We start from the raw sequence: 22,329 nt of genomic DNA, 5'->3' as shown, positions 1-22,329 counted from the left end.
TATTGCAATTGTTAATGTTTGGATACAAGCTATTTGTAATTATTTTTTTCTATCAAAAATTAACACATTTCAGTGCAAGCTGGTAAGTTTCTAGTTGGTCAGTGATGTTTCTTTTTTTATATACCTGAAATCTGTTTAAATGCAGGTTTAAATTATATTTTGAATCTCAGATTTCAACTTTATTTTCTGTGTAATTTAAATAAGATGTAATGTAAAAAAAAAAAAAATGCAAATAAGTCTTACTTAACTACCAGAACAATAACCAGCCTGATACAATGAAAGCCAACTTTATTGAAAATAAGCATGCAAAACAAATGTATAAACAATAATCTAACTAAAGCTGCCATTATTAATTAGCTATTATAAGTAAAAGATGTTCAGATAGGCTCATGGACAATTAAAATGAACATGAGGTGGTGAGTTAATACTGAAATGTGTTAAGCAAATGAAAAAAATTAATCATAACGTTCATGGTCTTTCTCTACCATGTGCAACTACATCATATAACTTATAAGTGACTCAAATCAGTATTAAAAATGTTAGCATTTCTGTAAGAGGAATACTCAAAAACAAACAAATCTTAATAATAAAAAAAAAAAATCTGCTTCCATTTTGGGCAACACCTGTTTGTTGGTTACATTGCTCCCTAGTGGGCACTTTAAAAACACCAACATATGACCCACTACCCAAGTTTCTCTCTTTGACACAGAGAAAACAACCTAGCTGTTTACTTGTGAAACGCTGAGGGCTCAAAGCAATCTGTGAGTATTTGCACTGACACTAGATTTCTATAGTCCTCCATTTCAAAAACACCCAGAGAGATTGTAAATGCATTTTCTATTTGAACTTTTGGACAACTGATAGCTCTTTTTACAATTGGACATTATACAGTTTGTAAACTGGTTACTTTCTCAGTTCCAGTTGTTTAACCTTCATTATTCAGTTGATTATTTTGTTGAAGATATTCTTCACCTTCTGAAGTTGCTTCAGTGTGAGTCCAGTAGGGGCCAGTCTTGGTCACACATACTCTTTGTTGTTGCCGCTTGCAGACCCTGCAGAGTTACTTTTAGGATATTTTGACACTTGTTTACTTCGAGTGCAAGAGGCAGCCAACATGGCTCCACCGAGCACATCAAGAAATGACCCACCCCAAGCAATGAAAATGGCTGCTCCAAACTCAAACCTATAGAACAAAATGAAAATGCAAAATGGGAAATGTGAATATTATATGTGATTATTATTTTACTATTGAATTGCATTTGGTCAAAGTTCAAGAGTGTTTCTTAACCATGTTCCTGGATGTTTCCCAACACTGCACATTTTGCGTGTTTCCATAATTTAACTGAAATGGGTGTGCTGGAAAAGGAAGACATCCAAAATGTGTCTTTTTGGGGCACCTCCAGGAACAGAGTTGGGACATTCTGCTCCAGAGATTGTGCAAAGGAGAATTCCTTGTGCTCACTTGGTGTTGACTGGAGTGAAGGGGTTGTAGAAAGCTCGAATCACATTGTGGGCAAACCACGAACAGGCAACAATTGCACAGAGGGCTGTAGGAACAAAATAGAGAAACTGTTTAAAAAAAGACAGAGGATCTTTCTTAGCAAATACCTTCAAAGCACTGACAAGTTTGACATTAGCTTGCCGGGTTTCTTTGATGTTCACTGACCCACAGACTGAGAAGACACTGGTGTTATATAAGAGCAGTTCAAACACGGTTTACTGTAAACTTGCATGAACAGTCTCACACATATACTCACCTCCCACTAGCAGTATGATGCCTCCTGTCATGGCCGTGCGAGCCTTGCCAACTTTGTCATCAGCTCCACAAGTGGTGCACTTCATGCCCATGCAGGCCACACCAAGACCGCAAATTGACACAATGATACCCACGATCATCAAAGCACGGGTCGCTTGAAGATCACCTACGGGAGACAGACCGAGAAGGTCAGGAAGACATCACAGAGCTGATTGTGCTCTTAGTTTTCTCCATTAAAACTAGATGCTGAGATCTTAAAACTGTCAGTCATGCAAATGGCTAAAAACTACCAGGAAATAGCTGTTTGATATTATAAATAATATTAAATTATAACTAGAGGTGGGCATAGATTAATTTTTTTAATCTAGATTAATCTCACTGTGATCTTGAAATTAATCTAGATTAAAATGGCTCATTCAAATTCTGCCGAGGTCATTCAGAATATGTGTGTTACCCAAATAAAATTGACAAACAGTAAGTCCTTGAGAAGGGGTTTATCAAGCTAGATGGTGCATTAGAAAAGGGGCTCATCTCCTGTTTCCAAAATACATCACAAAGTGCTTGAAAAAGCTGTAAACTAATTCCACATTGCACAAGGTGCAAACAACATTACTCCTGTTTCACACCAATGTTTAAGTTTTTTTTTTTTTTTTTTCAAGTTTGTAGGTGTCAAGGTACAGAAACCAAATAATAGCACTGGATAGTCTTCAATGTAAAAATGAAATATACAATCAAACCTACATTTATTCAGACACCTTCAACATTTCTCACATTATTACAGTTTTGCTATATATATCAAAAATTATATCTGGTTTCTGAATAATTTTTGGTTTGACTGTTAAAACTACAAAGAAATTCAGTCAAGAGCAGTGAGTGATTTTCATTTTCTTGGATGAACATTACAGCAGCCAGCAGCTAAATTAGGCGCGGTCCCTTTAAGAGACCATGAACGCATCCAATATAATACACATCACATTTTTTTCCTCAACTGTTTACTTTCACTTAAGAAATAACTGTTTTTTTCGAGCATAATTTCCAAGGTGGATATTTTGACATATTTTGTATGTATTTGGCGGCACAAGAGCAAAAATAAGCAAATTCGATGTTCTAGTGTTTTGAGACGCCTTTCTCTACGTGAGCCCTGAACACCAGAACACCGCGAGTGCTGAATTGGGCTCTTTCACATCTTTTTGTTTGTTCAAACTGCGATTTGCATTTGTTCGTTCAGGTGCAGGAGGAACTATGAGGTGAACTTCGCAGAAGAGAGCTCGGTTCAGTGTCGCTGTCCGTGATACACGGCTTTCTCTCTCTCTCTCGTGCGCACCTAACGGCACGCGCTACTCTGTTCAGCTTTTCCGCGTCTTGTGTTTGGATGCTTTGATGTTTAAATCGACAAGCGGTAAGCCTTAACAACACGTGAGAAAGATAAGCTTTCGTGACGATGCGCAGCAGTGGCCCGTCAACTGTCCTGAGCATCTTATTAGGCTGGCCTCAGCGAGTCAGTTATATAAAATATCAAGGTGAAAGTCATCATAGCTTGCTTAGTATAGACCCAGCTCCCAACCCAACTTTGAGAATAGATTAACGGCGATATTTTTTTTATCGCCCGATAAGAGTCTCGCGTTAACGCAGCACGTTAACGGCGATAACGGCCCACCACTAATTATAACTAATTAAATTGTTCAAAATTGAGTCTCTCCCCTGAAACTAGACATTGTGATGTTTTCGAGGGCCTAAACATGCTCCAAAACTCAGGAAACTGCACAAATAAGTCAAAATTGGCGAAAATGTACATCTGATCTGGGTTTCAGAAGTGGGTGTGGCAAAATGGCTCGATAGCGCCCCCTGTAAACATTTAACAGAATGCGCCTCGAGCTACGTTTTACATTCATGTACACACATGTAACACACCATTACCTACAAAAAACTCTCTTGGTACAAAATCCAAAACTCAGCATGAAGTCAATTAATTTGAATTTCATGTACGATTTTTTTGCAGTTTTTGCCATTTCCAGGCCTCATACTTGATGAACTTCTTCTACAGTTTTAATGGAATCATCTTGAAATTGGGTGAGGGTTATCTTAAGGCCTTTGTGACATTAAACTGCGAAGATCTTGAGTTTTCGTCAAAAGGCGTGTACCTGGCAGCCTATCAAATTTGATGTTTCGCCATGAAACAGGAAGTTGCGGTAACTCAGACAATCTATGTCCGATCTGCCCCAAACTTCACATGTTTGATAGTTGTTCTGTCTTGAACACATGTTCATGTCCATATTCAGCTATAGCGCCACCTCCTGGCAACATGTTTAACTATTAGCAATACAGTAAAATATGCTTTTGTTTGCTAAACATGCTATAATTATGTTTAAACATGATAGCAATAAGTGCTACTAAGTGCTAAAGCATGCTATTAATGTCATGAAATACGAAGTAGCAGCTTTAATTTAATTTAAAAAATAATTGTATAGAATCTAAGGTCTAAATCTATATGTTGAAATCTTAACAACCATATTATAAATAATAAAGAAAATAATGTAATGTTAGACGAGAAAAATATTGAATATTTTTTTTATTATACAAGTAAATTGTATAAAAAATTAGTTTAAATTGTATGAATTATTTGATAAATAAAGAAAATTATGTTACACAAGTAATATTAAACGATTATCTATTTAAAATTTATATTAAATCATAACAAGTAAATTGCATAAAAATTGAGGTTCTACTCCAAAACTGGATAATTGAAATATAAACCATCAGTCATGCAAATGACCAAACAAAATAGCTGTTAAATAAAGAACATTATAAATTATAATGATTTAATATTCTCTTTAATTAAATGTATCACTTTTTAATTTTTTTTAATTAGTATTCATTTATATTTAATTATAACAATATGAAATTCTTGCTCTGCAGTTGCTAAAGTGTCATTTCCACAGAAGTCTCCTTGCCTTAGCACATCTACTAAATATGCACGGTCCATACATTGTTAAAAATGATGCCGCTGAAAAATGTTTATATATAATCCAGCACTTATGCAATACAGATAAAAGAGAGTGCAAGAAGCCATTCCCACAAAAACCAGTCTGTGCCAGTGCAATCCTGTACATGTGCACACAAACCCTACCAAGACAGAAGGGGGAAAAAAGGAACGTGCGAGGGGCACGGGTGCAAGCTATAGTAAAGCAGAAGAATTATTGCTCTCCTTTATTCATTACAACACAATGAGGCATCTCTTGCCAGACACAGAAACAGTCAGTGGTGAAATTCAGGGGTCACCCTTCATCCATGCTTTCTCTCCATCCTATTTCATCCTGCTGTCAGGTGCAGTTCCAGCTGGTTTCAACTGGAAGTGTCTTGCAGTTTTCTCAGAAATTCTCCCTCAGTAAGTCAAAGAGTGAACCGCAAGAGCTAAATCAGATTTTATAAAAGTCTATGTTCATCTGTAGAGAGTGTTCCTGTAAACTCTGAGGTGGAACGTGAGGTTGTGCTTTCCCATCCCAGTCCTCTGGGAACTGAGAAGGAATGGGGAATTGTTTCTATAACAGCCCTAAACTAAAGCACTCAATTCAATTTATAAACTCATAACTCATTCCTGGTTGTTGGGTGTGTTAATAAAAATACTTTGGCAGCTATAGAAACAATGGATTACGTTCTTCCTGGAGAAGCACAGGCACCATGGCTACCTGTCCGGCCTGCTTACATTACAGTCATACAGCAGATCCAAAGTCCCACTGGCGAGGCCAGCCTCCATTAATCAAGCTGGGAATGGCATCAGTGTTTATTTGAGTGTGTGTGTGAAGAGTTGGAAACTATGGCTTCAGGTGCCAGAGAATTCCAATAAACAGCTACAGTACAGATTTACAATTTAAAACAATTTATGTAAGGCTTCATATTGGATCCCATGTGTGATATCATATGATATTGAGCGTTTAAAATCAACCACTGGTGATCTTCAACATTTAAATTTAGATTTATTCATTATCGATTACCTTGATTCCTCTGGCTCCTTTACATGTTGACCTTCAGGTATTACATGCAAATACAGATTAATAATGTAGCTTACTAAAATATGGAATGTTAATAAATAATATAAGTATTTTGTGACCAAGACAAGACAGATAGATGTTTGACACTCACTGTCTAATTGGAGAATAGAGTCGTAGATTTTGCACTGAAGCTGTCCGGTGCTCTGAAACGCGCAGGACATCCACAGTCCCTGGTAAGTGGCCACAGCCGTGATAATACTGTCCCCCACGTACGCAGACATCTTCCACTGCGGCAGGATGGTGCCCACGATCAGTCCAATGATGCCAGTCAGAGAGAGACCAAATCCAAGCAACTGAACGCCTGAGTTTGCCATATTTTTTTTTACACCTAATGGCAAGAAACTTGAGAAAAGCTCCTGTCCCGCACCTGTTACTCTCTCTGAAGAACCTCTCCAAAAACACTGTGGATGAAGTTGAGAAAGCGACCAGTTCTCCGAAGAAAAACAGCAGTCTGTCAGTCAGCTGGAGGTGTTTATATCGCGACACCGATGTCAGTTAAGTGTTGCGTAAAATACAGATGCCGAAGTGTGGTCTCGAGCGAGTGAGAGGGTAACTATAGGCTGGCGCGCGATGCCCGGTGTCGTGACGTCACGCCACAGTATCACTCGCATCATCTGTGCTTGTTTTGAACTTTTATTATCCTACAAAAAAAAAAAGAAAAAAAAATCGGGTAGCAGGCTAGATAAAGTTGATGTTTTCTCTTTAACATATTCTTCTAGACGAGTGTCTTTATAAGAAAACCCATGTTTCCACCAAAAACATATAACATATGTATGACTTAAATTATGAGATACTAGGCTAGGCTTACGTCTCAATTATGAAATAAATAAATAAATAAAATTACATAGAAAGTGAAGTATGATTTCCTTTTGTATGTTGGCAGAAACGGGCTCCCATTAAATGAAACACTATGCTAATTGTTGTTATAGTTATTATTATAGCAATTTTATTATTATTATTATTATTTTGCACGCTTTAATTTACATTGATACATTTTAAAAACCTTTAATTTTCGTTCGTTTATTTAGTGCTTAAAAAGTTTCACATGCTAATTTTCTATTCAGTCTCTGAACCTCGACTTGCATCTTGTCCATTCCGTGAGGAAACGTCTAATCATTCCATCAGGTGACCTCTGCACTTCCGGTGAAAGGGAGAACAGTCTGGAACACGATCAACTATTGTCTGCGGCGCCAATGTTAAAATGATCTTACAAAGGGAAAGAGGAAATATATATAACCTGAGGAAAATAGTCCGGAAGCAATAATGCTATTAGATGAGGAAATTATTTTCAGTCCAGAATGTGTCTGACACCTATGTTTTCGGTTTATTGTTGATGGTTTCTTTTAAATGGGTTTAAATGTAACACATAGGATTTAAACGAATTAAAACCAAAAAGTGACAGTTTTAGAATTCTCAGAGAAGAGAATGTGTAGGAGAGGTGGAGTAACAGTTGGCAGACACAGCAGAAGAACTTCTCTGCTTCAGTAACGTCTTGAAATGTGCACACACTACCTCATGGCCCCTGGTAACGTGATTTATCTGGCACCCTATTGGCCGGTTCCTGAGCACTGGACCAAGTTAGCCTTGACACACAAAAGAAACTTTGACATTTTTAGAAGCTTGTGTCCCCACCTAGTTCCAGTAAACAGACAACACTCAGCAAAGGGGCAGCAGCAGTGCTAAATCAGCCCCAAGAAGAACAGAAACTCCCTTCATGGCTATTCTTCTGGCTGGCTCCAGGGCTTTTTTTGAAGTTTATAGACAGTGAAAAAAAAAAAAACATTGCTTAAACTGGTGTAAGCCACCTTAGAAGCCCACTGAACCATGAGCAATAAAACACACAGGCCTCTGGTTTCCCCTCAAAAGCAGTGACTTTATACATATATATATATATATTTTTTTTATGTCTTTTATGCTTACTAAGACAGGATTTATTATATCCAAAATACTTTGTAATTTGTCTTGAGAATAAAGTATGCCAAGACCAGAAATGCACACACACACACACAAAATAATTTTAATTTTGTTTTCATGCTGACTTTAAAGACTTGTAACATCCATGACTCAATAAAAGAAGATTATGACTTTAATTTCATCCAACAGAAATTCATCCAACGCAAAATATTAGAAAACTAGCATCAAATTGGTCGTGTGAGTCCAAATAAATTAATGTTAACCCAATAAAAGCAATATCATGTTGCTTTAGGAGCTTGATCTAAACATGAGCCATGAGTTTGGCTCTGCCAGTATATTTAAACTTTTAAAGTTTCATATTCTCATATTATTTGAGAATTAGACAACATAGTGGACTACATAATGTAAGTTAATATTCAAATTACTGGCTAAAAAAAGAGGTGTGTCAGCCAGAAAATCATCAGCTAACATTGTTTAGAACTGACTGCACATCAGTTCATTAACTTTACTGTAGCTAGATTGGCAAAGCATGACATTAAGGCATGCGTCTCAGACTTTATATCCTAATAGTTGGGTGACGAGTCAGGTCCAGGAAGGATTTAACAAACCACTGCTGGCAGACAGAAAAGAGCTGCACACAAGGAGAGAAATACTGTATGATTGTTTAGATTACGCTGAATATGCATGTGATTATAATTTTTTTTATCATATATTCTCTAGGGCAGCGCATTTTAGGGGGGCTATAGCAAGGACAAGGTGTGTGTTTATCGATAGATTGTTATAATATCTGCATCTGTGCAGTTCTTTGTCATAATTAAGAAATAAATTAAGAAATAAACGATAAATTAATGACAAAAAAACAATTAAATAAAGGCAACAATTTACATGCTCTCTCTGTTTTATGAACATTAGATCAATAAAAAAGTTAAGAAAAAGGTAATCAAGACTATGGCAATAACATTTTATTAATATATTACCTAGGAAGTAAAATAATTATTCTTAAAGATTTATTACATATAATGACTTAATACAGTATGTAATAAGTGACAAATAAAGATTAAATGTATGATTATACATAGTGGATGAATTGAAAGAACTTGAAAATAACAAATATATTGTTATGGAAAAATATCAACAATATTGATCAGAATGGAAACTTGGAAAGAAAGAAAGAAAGAGAAAGAAAGAAAGAAAGAGAAAGAAAGAAAGGCAAATAAATATGATTGTTGGTGCCCCCTAGAGTCAGTCTTCCAATGTTTTGTGTTCAGGAGCTGTGTGCCTGTCATTTAAGGGATGTGCTCATGGAAAAGGTTGGTCAGGAGTGTAGTTGAAACTGGCATCCAGAAACATGGCCAGTGTGCCCAGGGTAGTAATGATGACAAAGAGCCAAAGGAAGAGCCGATCCAAAACCACAGCAATGTACTGCCAGTCATCTGTCATCTACACAGGATCACATCAAACACAGAAACAATGGGATGTGTGGATCTCACGGACGAAGGAGGATGTTTATTGTCAATTAATGAATAATCATGAGGATCAGGGACAGACCAGGAGGAAGAGCCTTAGATAAAGGTTTCTTTGTGTATCTGTGAGTTTGTGTGGAAAAACAGAGCCGGAGAGTGAATGAGAATGTGTGTTGATAGACTTACAGTATCGTCCACATCCTGCTTCTTCAATTGCTCAGCCATGTACGTGATGGCGGCGATTGCAGATTTGAGATTCGGAGGCAGAATCAGACAATAGTTGTCACTGTTTGAAAACCTCTGCAGCTTCACAGTGCTCTCGTTATGACTGAAAAGCACAAATACACAAAAATGAAAGAATGATTAACCTTAAACAAAGGTTCATAAGTATACTAACAAAACAAATTGTTATGCTGTATGTTTCCATGCCCACTCACTGTAAGTGGATTATTAACATTATATAAAATTCTAACAATTATCATTAAAGGAATAGTTCACCCTAAAATTCACCCTAAAAATGTTCTCACCCTCAGGCCATCTCCTGCTAACCAATGGGTTCTCTGCAGTGAATGGGTGCCGCCAAAATGAGAGTTAAAACAGCTGTCAAAATCAGAATAATCCACAAGTATTCCACACTACTCCAGTCCACCAATTAACATCTTGTGAAGTAAACAACTGTGTAAAAACAAATACACCATTAATGCATTTGAACTTTAAACTTCTGTCATTTAGTCCATAATATATACTGATTTGAAAAAGTCTATGCCCTGTTTCCCTTCTCCATTAAAATCCACAGAAATATTTGTTTACAACTGTTTTCTTTTGCATGTAAACGATGCATGATCTGTGCATATTTCTCTCCTTATTCAGACAAGACAACTTTTTCACCTGAGAAAGCAAGATAATGGATAAGGACCCATATTTCAGCAGCATTTTGCTTCACAAGAGTTTAATTGATGGACTGGAGTTGTGTCAGTTACTTATGGATTATTGTGATGTTTTTGCCAGCTGTTTGGACCTTGACGGCACCCATTCACTGCAGAGGATCCATAGGTGAGCAAGTGATATAATGGCTCACTTCTCTAAATCTGTTCTGATAAACAAACCCATCTAAATCTTGGATGACCTGAGGGGTGAGTACATTTTCATCATATTTTCACTTTTCCTTTAAAAATTGCTTCTAAATATGAGCAGCAATTTTGGCCCTTTTAAATTAATTAGGATATGGTGTTATATTGCTCAGATTTCAATTTAGTCAATACTGAGAACAGAAAGAAAAGATGAAAAAAAAAATGATGGAATATTGGAGACTAGTTGGTACTTGGACTAAAAGTTAGATACTGTATCGTACTGCATATTGATCCTGTCTTTGTCAGTCTTCCTCTTTTATTCTGAAAAATAAGACCTGTCCCATGACCTAAATGGTCTGCAAGTGACAGCCGCACACTTTGAAATGTCAGGGCAACATTTAGACAACACGCACTTATTTATAATGATTTACTGCACCTGTTGCATCTTTACATTTTTAGAACAGCACCGAGTTATTCATGCATAGCTCACCATCACAATACTAGGAGAAAATAACATTTTTCATCTACTAGAAGCCTTGGAGTTATGATTGATGATCAGCTGACTTTCTCAGACCACATTGCTAAAACTGTCCGATCCTGCAGATTTGCTTTATTCAACATCAAGAAGATCAAGCCCTTTCTTTCGGATCATGCTGCACAACTCCTTGTTAAAGCTCTTGTTCTGTCCAGGTTGGACTATTGCAATGCCCTCTTGGCAGGTCTTCCAGCCAGCTCTATCAAACCTTTACAATTAATTCAGAACGCGGCAGCAAGATTATTTTTAATGAGCCAAAAAGAATACACGTCACACCTCTGTTTATCAATTTGCACTGGCTCCCAATAGCTGCTCACATTAAATTCAAGGCATTGATGTTTGCTTACAAAACTACCACTGGCTCTGCACCCATTTACCTAAATTCATTACTTCAGACTTATGTCCCCTCTAGAAGCTTGCGTTCTGCAAATGAACGTCGCTTGATTGTGCCATCCTAAAGAAGCACAAAGTCACTTTTACGGACTTTTAAATTAAATGTTCCCTTCTGGTGGAATGACCTTCCCAACTCAATCCGAATAGCTGAGTCCTTAGCCATCTTCAGGAATCGGCTTAAAACACATCTCTTCCATCTTTATTTGATCCTCTAACTTTAACACTCACTATTCTAATTCTATTCTTTAAAAAATCTAACTACCTTTCTAATCTTTTTGTATTCTATTTTCTTTTCATTTATTATGCAATTGTATATGTATGTGTGTGTGTGTATGTGTAAAGACCTCTAACTAGCTTGCTCTATTCTTTTATTTTTTATTCTATTAGTTTTCTTTTTATTTATTATATTAGTTAAAATCCCATGCTTCGTGTACTGTGTTAACCTAACTGAGACTTGTTATAGCACTTATATATCATTGCTCTTTTTGTTGTTTTTGATTGCTTCCACTGTCTTCATCTGTAAGTCGCTTTGGATAAAAGCGTCTGCTAAATCAATAAATGTAAATGTAATGTAAATGTACTACAAGTAAGAGCATACTTCTCTGCAACAAGCCAGACAATTTAACAGTACAAACCATGCTGGATGAGTTATGTATCAAATGTAACATTTTATGGTAATAAATAACCAAGTATGAGCAATGGCAATTAGAAAGCAGCACAAATAATACAAACCCTATTCCAAAAAAGTTGGGACACTGTACAAATTGTGAGTAAAAAAAAGGAATGGAATAATTTACATATCTCATAAACTTAAATTTTATTCACAATAGAATATAGATAACATATGAAATGTTGAAAGTGAGACATTTTGAAATGTCATTTTGGATTTCATGAGAGCTACACATTCCAAAAAATTTGGGACAGGTAGCAATAAGAGGCTGGAAAAGTTAAATGTACATATAAGGAACAGCTGGAGGACCAATTTGCAACTTATTAGGTCAATTGGCAACATGATTGGGTATAAAAAGATCCTCTCAGAGGGCAGTGTCTCTCAGAAGTCAAGATGGGCAGAGGATCACCAATTCCCCCAATGCTGCGGCGAAAAATAGTGGAGCAATATCAGAAAGGAGTTTCTCAGAGAAAAATTGCAAAGAGTTTGAAGTTATCATCATCTACAGTGCATAATATCATCCAAAGATTCAGAGAATCTGGAACAATCTCTGTGTTTAAGGGTCAAGGCCAGAAAACCATACTGAATTCCTGTGATCTTCGGCCCTTAGACAGCACTGCATCACATACAGGAATGATACTGTGATGGAAATCACAACATGGGCTCAGAAATACTTCCAGAAAACATTGTCGTGAACACAATCCACCGTGCCATTTACCGCTGCCGGCTAAAACTCTATAGGTCAAAAAAGAAGCCATATCTAAACATGATCCAGAAGCGCAGGCGTTTTCTCTGGGCCAAGACTCATTTAAAATGAACTGTGGCAAAGTGGAAAACTGTTCTGTGGTCAGACGAATCAAAATTTGAAGTTCTTTTTGGAAAACTGGGACGCCACGTCATCCGGACCAAAGAGGACAAGGACAACCCAAGTAGTTATCAGCGCTCAGTTCAGAAGCCTGCATCTCTGATGGTAAGGGGTTGCAGGAGTGTGTGTGGCATGGGCAGCTTACACATCTGGAAAGATGAGCACCATCAATGCTGAAAGGTATATCCAAGTTCTAGAACAACATATGCTCCATCCAGACGTCGTCTCTTTCAGGGAAGACCTTGCATTTTCCATCATGACAATCCCAGACCACATACTGCATCAATTACTACATCACGGCTGCGTAGAAGAAGGATCCGGGTACTGAAATGACCAGCCTGCAGTCCAGATCTTTCACCCATAGAAAACATTTGGTGCATCATAAAGAGGAAGATGTGACAAAGAAGTCCTAAGACAGTTGAGGAACTAGAAGCCTGTATTAGACAAGAATGGGACAACATTCCTATTCCTAAACTTGAGCAACTTGTCTCCTCAGTCCCCAGACGTTTGCAGACTGTTATAAAAAGAAGAGGGGATGCCACACAGTGGTAAACATGGACTTGTCCCAACTTTTTTGAGATGTGTTGATGCCATGAAATGTAAAATCAACTTATTTTTCCCTTAAAATTATACATTTTCTCAGTTTAAACATTTGATGTCATCTATGTTGTATGCTGAATAAAATATTGAAATCTGAAACTTCCACATCATTGCATTCTGTTTTTATTCACAATTTTGTACAGTGTCCCAACTTTCTTGGAATCGGGTTTGTATATAGCATTGTGGAGTAGTATTGCATGCTGTGTTGTACAGTAGCGTGAGTTCACTGTAGAGGTCAATATTGTGTTGCTCTGTGCTATAGTGGGAATGAGTCTGTCATACAGTGTAGAATGAATGAGAGCAGTGCTGTGTCTGGGACTGACCTCTCCTCTCTCACATTCCCATTCTTTCAAGGGTGAGTTTTTTCCAACATGGCTTATACAGAGAGCACCACACGTCCGGCACATGATATGCACGGTCAATGAGATGCATACCGGTATAGACTGGAACTCCAACAACTCATACAAACGTTTGTTTCCACATACTGTATGTGTGATGCATGCATACACTTTTCTATGCACATGTTGCATACACACACGTAATATAAAAAACCCATCCTCAAATGATTATCTGCACAGACACAGCTCATGCACACAGACGTCTGCACAACATAAACAAACAATGCACATAAATACAACACAGATACAAATACTCTTTCACCTGTCTTTTTAGCCAGTTAAATAAACATATCGGTGGATGCAGGACATCATTTTACTAAGCATTGTAGTCCGTATCATATCTTTAATTTCATTGCATTTTCTGTGGAATCAATGTTCAAACATTCTATAATGGCTAGAAATGGATCATTATATCTACGAGTGTTTTCATGTGCAAAAGTCGTAATGTTATCAGCATGCTATTTACACCACAACCACCACGTACTGTATATATACACATTTGAATAAATAGTTTTTTTGTATATAAATAATACAAAAATAACACTTAAGGACTCGGAATGAAAAAGGGCAATGTCAAATGTCCAAAAATGTTACATTTATACTACAATTTTAATAATAAACTTATTGCTTTCATACCAATTGTTTCCAAACTCCTGTTTCCAAGCAAGACCTGAGTTCATTACAAAGTCACACCAGTCAAACTCTGACACCAATCTGCTGTCAAACCACCATTAGATTTAACAAGAAATTTAGGATATTTCGGTTTGGATAGCAAGTACCACCTGCTAATGAAAATGGATCACATTGCTGAAATCACTTCTCTTATCCTGTAGCCCTCAAGACCGGCGCAATGTCTTGAAGGACTTGTGAGCTTAACACTTCAATAAAGCTCCATAGCTGAATGCAGCCACCTGTTAGACTGACTAAAGAGTGGCACACTCTGCGGCACCAGATTACAGGAGCAAGAGCGACAGGTCACAGGTCACGATCCATTCTCAAACAGATGAAGAGGAGGAAAATAGGCACATTACTACTGTTACAGACAGATGAAGACGTGTCTCTGCTACACACACTGTACACTTAAAGAAGAGTCATGTGCACGTTTTCAGAAAAAAACCCATCCATCTGTCCATCCAAATGTCTATTCATCCATTTATGTGCATCCTCCACCTTTGGCCATCCCCTGCTGCTCTTGTGTGCATTACACTCTAATGCCTCAGCTCAACAAGGGCTTAGATTCTGGCGACTTTGGAGGGGTGACTGGGCTTAACTGGGCTGAGATCAAATGCCCTTGGATTGAGAGGAGGAACAGCCAGCACAGAGACTTTCATCATCCGCCCACCCTGATCCGCGTTTACGAGAGTTGTTTAAAAGCAAGCGATATTGCCAACACCAGCAGATTACGGTACAAGCACATTAAAGTACTGCATATTGATTTGGCATCTATGTGTGTTTTTGTCTGAGTGGGTGTTTGTTAACTGTGTCTAACAAGAGTTGTGCTTAGCATTTGCAGTCAAAAAGATTTGACAAGACCAATAAGCAAAAAGACAAATAGGTAAAAAAAACTTTACCCACAACCAAATCAGATGTTATTCTAACTGTAAAGAATAACGGAGCTCATCTATACAGGTGGAGCTGGGGAAGGTGGAGGGTTTCAGAGGAAATCTGAAAAGCTCTAGTGGAATCTAACCAGCCATTTAAACACAAAGCAGCAAGCTCATTGGCTGTGTATGCAACATGAACCAATCAGATTGTGCCACGTCGTGTAACGCTGTGAATATCACCAGTTTGCATTAACAACCCATCGACCTGCGCCGTTTCATGACAGAAAATTATACGCTATTATCTCATATACATGCAATTTACATCACATTTAATCTCCAAACATTTTAGAAGACACACAAGTTGTTATAAACATTGATATAGGGTTATTTTGTGATTGACTGCTTCATTGCACACAATACCTACCTTCCTCTCCAAGGCAATACCAGCTCTGGGTTGATCTTTCGGATAAAATATTCACCTCCAGGTTTAAGACCTTTGTCCAGACAACCCAATGGGATGCTTTCTTTTGGCTCGTCCTCCACTGGTTTCTCAATTTGGGGCCTCAGCACACCCAAGTAACGGGGCAGTACGTTGATGAAAACCTGAAGAATGTAAGATGACAGAAAATGCGTTCAGGTTTAAGTACATTTTCTGAATATCATGAATAAACTGCTTTTATATTAAGATTTCTTTCCGAATGTGAATCTTCCTAAGGGTCACCTTTCGCACCCATGAGGGCATGTGGTGTGTGCTGGGAGTCCTGTGGTGGAGGTTCAGGACCACCACACTAAGGATGACTGAGAACGTCACCAGGATCATGGTGAACATTACATATTTAACGATGATAGGAATGCCAAGTGATGTTTCCGGGACTTTGTCAGCCAACAACAGCATGAAAACAGTGAGAGCGATAAGGACCGAGATGGACAGAGTCATCTTCTCACCTGAGGGAGAGATCAGAAAACATGTCTTACATCCAAACAAATTCTGTTCCAGTGATAAAAAAAAGTCAAATTGCTCAAGTTAAACAAGGTCATCCATAGTTTGCATACAGCCAAAAAAAAAAAAGTCCTTCTGTAGCACTGCTGTTCAAAAGTTTGGGGTCAGCACGATTTTTGAACTTTCCATTCATCAAAGAATCCAGAAAAAAGATATCATGCTTCCACAAAAATATCAAGCGGCACAACTGTTTTGATAACAATAAGAAATGCTTCTTGTGCAGTAATTCAGCATATTAATTTGATTTTTGAAGGATCATGTGAGATTGAAGACTGGAGTAATGATGCTGAAAACTTAGCTTTGGCATCACAGAAATAAATTACATCTAAAAATATATAAAAATAGAAAACAGTTATTTTAATATTTCACAATATTACTGTTTTTCTGCATATTTGGTCAAGTGAATGCAGCCTTGGTAGGCATTAGAAACTCGACTTCAAACTTCTGAACGGTAGTGTATATTTAATTAGTCAGGATGTTTCATAAAACTTCCAAGTTGAACATAAACTGCAGGATTTACATGCAACATATTGATTTCCTAATTAAAGTTGTCCACCTGCACCAGGTGGCAGATAGAAGACAAATATGGCCAGCACACTGGTGAGGATGCAGGGCACGATGATGTTAATGATGTAGAACAGAGGCTTCCTCTCAATGATCAGGTAGAAGGTGATGTCCTCATACAAGTCATCGTGGATGTTCTTTCTGCTGGGCTTGTGACAAATCTGCCACTCACCGTTCTCTTAGGGAAGAGAGAGGACTGATGAGAGAAAGAGAGACAGAAGGAAGAAGAGAGTGTGCCATGTGCTAAGCTCCTACATTGCTTGGCAGCCATAAACAGACTACAGGGAAACCAACTATATTACTATATTACTAAATTCAAATCATCTCTACTGTAATAAAGGAAGCTGTCACTCTTAGGATGAAGTACACTAACCAGTGAATGCATTCTCATCAATCACTATCTCATGGAGCTCGTTGCCATCTTCATCGAGACCGTACTGAAGGTCCACTTCTGAGGAATCATACGTGTAGGAACGAAACACCATTGTGCAGTTCTGCCAGTCAAATGGAAAGTACGCCACCTATAGGGATGGAGGACACAGATTTGAACATAATACAATACAATACAATAATAACACAACTTTCAAATCAGTAATATGTCAAAAGTGATTTCTGGTTCAGCACAGGTTTCTGTGATTCTGACAAAGGTACGAACATTTACATTTATGCATTTAGGAGACTTACAGTGCATTCAGGCAAACATTTTTTTACCTAACGTGCTCCCTGGGAATTGAACCCACAACCTTGCACTGCTAATGCAATGCTCTACCAATTGAGCTAAAGGAACAATAACAAGTTCAGATGTACCTCTATGGAACAGGAGCTGCGGTAGATGGCTGGTGGATACCAGGAGACGGTCCCATCGCTTCTCACTAGCACGTTTACATAGAGGGCAACGTCAAACTGACCATCATTACTAAGAATCAGAAAGAGAACATCTTAGTCAAATCCTAAATTCAGTGTCATTTGCAGGTTTTATTTTGTATTTTTACAGTGTGATACTGTGGCAGGTGGCCTGTTGGGAGGATGATCTCACTTGTTGATTAGGTAGATGTCTGGACGCCACACTTTTAAGGGAGGAATTCGCACAACATCAATATTTTCGTAGTCCGCGGGATTCCAAGATAATCTGTAATCTGTCCATTCCTTGAGATGAGAGAGACAGAAAGAGAGAGAGTGGACCGGGGAATGGAATTTCCATCAGATTCTACTTTCTTTCTTTCTTTCTTTTTTTTTATACACTGATATTTTTCTGTTTATTAAGCCATTTTGGACTTTAGGCTGGTCGTCATAATTTAAATAATCATAAAAAAACTTTACACTAGCCCAGTCACTTACGGATATTAGAAGTGATGTCCTTTAAAAATTACACATATACACCAATGCTGCATTATGTATAAAAATAAAAAAACAGTAAAATCAGTAATATTTTGTTACTTTTGTACAATTTAAATGAACTGTTTAAAAGGTGCTTTTATTCCTGTCACGGCGAAGCTGAACTTTCAGCAATTACAACAGACTCCAGTGCCACATGATCCTTCAGAAATTATTCTATTATGCAGATTTAGTGATCAAGAAACATTTCTTTAAAACATTATTAAACCATTTATCCGATATTCTTAAGGAGACATTCTGAAAAATCTATTGAGATCAGATGTATCCCCATTCCCCAAACCTTATCCCCAATTCCCTTAGTTAAGCAATTCAGTACTTTCTCTGACACACACACATCATTGCTCTGCAACTAAAGAAAGCACATAAGAAAAGCCAAAAATGACTTGCAGTTATGAAAAGTGACAGTCAATTTAAGCATAAAATAAACAGTTGTTAGGAAGGATGAGATAAATGATCAGCCTCTCACCATATTCATGAACACGTTTGTTGTCATCTCTTCATTCTTCTCGTTCTGTGAGAGAAGAGAGATCATGACATTAGCGTGACATCAGTCCTTCCGTATGAAAGCTAATGCTCTATGCATGGCTCGATGCCTCATGGCTGGAAAGTGCTTGCTGATAGGCGACTAAGTGCTAATGTTTCTCTAATGTTAGGGAAATGTTGCTGAAGCGTTGGCTGCACGGCCCAGTGGGTACGAGAAAGGCATCTGGGCAATTGATCTCCAACAGTCTGCTGGGAATGTCCCCGAACACAAGTGAGTGATCATAAAGAGAGAAATGCTTTGGAAATAAACAATGAATAAAGAGAGGATCAGTCAGTAATTCAGCATAGGAAAATGTGCGTGGACGTGTTTATGCATGAGTGTTATGTGTATCATACCAAGCTGATGAGCTGCACTAAAGTCATTCCCACTCGGACCATCACTCGCTCATTCCAGCTACGCGCTGGACGCACCTTCAGGTTGTAATCCTGAAACAAATCCTCCAGTAGCATGCGTTCAGCCTCGGATGCCACTGAAAACACACATGCAGACGCACAAATGCTCATTATCGCCTTGTTTCTTAATCAAAATAAGCCCAGCACAGACTTGTCTATCTCTCTCTCCCTGCGTTTCTTCTGACTTGTAGTCATAAAAAGGTTTTTTTTAAGAATGGGCTGACTCAGATCAACATTCAGAGGAGTTAATGGCCTCAGCACTGCTTTCTTTGTCTCTTTATTACAAGATGAAATATGCTGTAGCATTATAAACATTATATGAACTTTGTGTCAGAGAGATGCAGTACGTCACATGCAGTTTATGAAAGCACATAACTAACACTCTGGTCACATATAAACCTGTAACTATCTGTTCAGATAAACTTGACCATATACTGATTCTGAATTTCAAACTAATTAATAATTTACTTATTATTTTAATATTAACATTTTATATCGTAATGTATATATTACATATATATATTTATATGCAATATATATATATATATATATATATATATATATATACACACAATTAAATAATTATTCATGATGAATATTTATACATACTGTAAATTATGCAATACATACACAAAATGTATCAACATAAAATGTTATATAATAATGCATAAACTCTTTGAAACAAAAATATACATGCATACACACATATATACATACATTTGGTGTTTTTTATTTTTATTTTTTTAATAAATGTATCTATTTAGCAAAAATGCATTTCATTGATAAAGTAATTCCCTGACAGTAGGGAATTTAACTTGTCCTTTCGAACTTTTTATTTATCAAAAAATTCAGAAGATCCAAATGATCATGTTTTTCCACAGTAATCTTAAGCAGCACAACATTGATACTAATAAGACATGTTTATTGAACACCAAATCAGCATATTAAAATGATTTCAACAAGGATCATGTGGAGTAATGGCTGCTGATATTTTTTTTACAGTTCGTTTTTACTCCTAATAATCCTATCAACCCCAAACTTTTGAATGCTAGCGCAAATACGTCTTCCACATCTAAACTATCAGATCTGTATTACCTGTGAGAGTTAGGAGCCAGCAGCACCACAGGAGCCCAAGCAGAGCCTTCATTTTAAGCCCAATCCGTATATCCACAGTTCAGCGCCAGCCGTCAGCACTGGCACCTCGTACAAACACACCTTCACGAGCTCTCACACTAACTCACATATCCCACAGACTCGGTCCTCTCGCTCACCAACAGCCCAGTGTGATTGTGCCAACACCTTCCCTACCGAACCCTGACATGGTCAACTCATCACTTTTCCCCTCCCTGCAACCTGACTTATGAAAGGCAGCTCTGTGATTGGCTGGGAGCAGAGAGAATTATGGGAGGGAGAAAGGAATGCGTGGACTCTGTGGCAGCTCTGGCAGGCACCTGTTGATGGTTTGTGTAAGTGTGTGTGTGTGTGTGGATATTTTTGTGAGAGAACAAAGGGAAGAGGTGGGCACGACTGTTCCTTTCCGGAGGGTGAGAAAGGACAGGAGTGAACATACTCGTATACACACACAATCACACTGCTGACATACTTGTGCGGGGACTTCCCTTTCACACTCGTTCTTAATATAACCCAATTATAATCACTAAAGACCAACTCGAAATGCTAATTTTGCCACTTTTTTTAAATATGATTTCAAGTGTTTTCGACTTATTCATCTGATGCATCTGAATTGGCTTAGTGCCATTCACATGAGGGCATTGTCAGTAATGCTGTCCCCATACACACACACACACACACACACACACACACATGCATGACAAAGTGGCCAACATGAAGGCATGAAGATTTCACCCTCTCAACATACCCGTCTCTCTGTCTCTGTTCAATTTGTTCTGTCTGTCTTGTGGTAAAAGCATTTGCTATTGCTGCAAGGTGACAGCAGATATACAATCTCTCACATAAACACACACACACACACACACACATACACAAACACACTCTTAGTATCTCACAGTCTATCTAAGAAATTATAATCAACCATGACAACTGGTTCCGGAAGCAAAAGTGCCATTCATTCTGTCGGAAGGGAACGCTAGTGTTCATGTGGCTCAGTGGTAGAGCATTGTGTTAGCAGTGTAAAAGGTTGTGGGTTCAGTTCCCAGGGAACATGTTAGGTAAAAGATGTTAGTCTAAATGCACTGGAAGTCGCTTTGGATAAAAGCATCTGCTAAATGTATTAATAAAATGTTTTTCAAACCTTTAGAAACAGACCTATTGTAAGCTATGAGGTTGTTAATCGATGGTGTGCTAAAATGTTGTGTTAAACAGTGTAATTCCTGGTGAAAAACTACATTAAACATGATGCTCTAAAGAAAATTCCACCACTCAGGGTTGCAACATGTTGCAATATCTTAATATATTTGAATAAATTTGGGGTAAAACATTTTAATTTAAAGTATTTATATACATATATATATATATATATATATATATATATATATATATATATATATATATAGATATATATATATATATAAAGCAAATAAGCAATAATATATAAAGCAATGAAGTACTCAGTATTTTTGTCTGATTGTCAAAAATAAATAAATAGTTCAGAAACCAGTGTGCTGAAAAAGTGGCCAGGTATTGTTATACTATATAGCATGCAATGTTCTTGTCATAAGTAACTGTAGAGAGCAGTGTAATATTACTAATAACGATCATTGCAGTCTGCTGTTTATTGATTTAAACGTCTGTAAGGCGAAATGCTGACAGTAAGCACAAACAGCTGCAAATAAGCTTCAGATAAGTGCAATACAAGCCTCACAAAACTGGTCTTCTCTTGTCAATATCTCACTTTAAAACATCTCAGAAAACAGAGTTCCTCAGAGTTAGGGGGCAGAGTAACTACTGTGCTAGCTGGGTTTATTCAGCCTGTTCACCCTCTAATTTATACACACTTAGTCTTTAAGAGGGTTGATAAATCTCAAGGTTGTTAGAGATACTTTTATATAAAAATAAATCTTTTAAGCCTTATGCAAGTCATTCTCAATCTTCTGAAATCTCTTTTGTGTAAGTTCAGTTCACATTAGGCAATGCTCAACAGCAAACTCAAAGTGTTTTTATCTTTAAGGGCAGTGTGGCTTTGACCACTGATCAGAC

General features: G+C 37.5%; 2 protein-coding genes across 2 annotated transcripts; both read right to left on the bottom strand.

Annotated features, from left to right (window-relative positions):
• Positions 1-111: 111 nt before the first annotated feature.
• LOC113079114 (claudin-7-A-like) lies at positions 112-6,340 on the bottom strand. The gene is made up of 4 exons (XM_026251316.1): positions 5,897-6,340; positions 1,758-1,922; positions 1,463-1,547; positions 112-1,183 (listed from the first exon to the last, which is right to left on the bottom strand). The coding sequence occupies exons 1-4, from the start codon at positions 6,117-6,119 to the stop codon at positions 1,018-1,020; spliced, it is 639 nt and encodes a 212-aa protein (XP_026107101.1). The 5' UTR covers positions 6,120-6,340; the 3' UTR covers positions 112-1,017.
• Positions 6,341-8,999: 2,659 nt separating this feature from the next.
• On the bottom strand, positions 9,000-20,381 carry LOC113079128 (acetylcholine receptor subunit beta). The gene is made up of 11 exons (XM_026251331.1): positions 20,248-20,381; positions 19,096-19,229; positions 18,683-18,727; positions 17,858-17,967; positions 17,629-17,737; positions 17,195-17,342; positions 16,814-16,999; positions 15,979-16,202; positions 15,682-15,860; positions 9,369-9,510; positions 9,000-9,159 (listed from the first exon to the last, which is right to left on the bottom strand). The coding sequence occupies exons 1-11, from the start codon at positions 20,297-20,299 to the stop codon at positions 9,019-9,021; spliced, it is 1,470 nt and encodes a 489-aa protein (XP_026107116.1). The 5' UTR covers positions 20,300-20,381; the 3' UTR covers positions 9,000-9,018.
• Positions 20,382-22,329: the final 1,948 nt, after the last annotated feature.

This window comes from Carassius auratus, unplaced genomic scaffold, assembly GCF_003368295.1.
Source record: "Carassius auratus strain Wakin unplaced genomic scaffold, ASM336829v1 scaf_tig00027223, whole genome shotgun sequence".
In the NCBI taxonomy this organism is placed as follows: Eukaryota; Metazoa; Chordata; class Actinopteri; order Cypriniformes; family Cyprinidae; genus Carassius; species Carassius auratus.
This window is presented reverse-complemented; position numbering and strand designations above follow the sequence as displayed.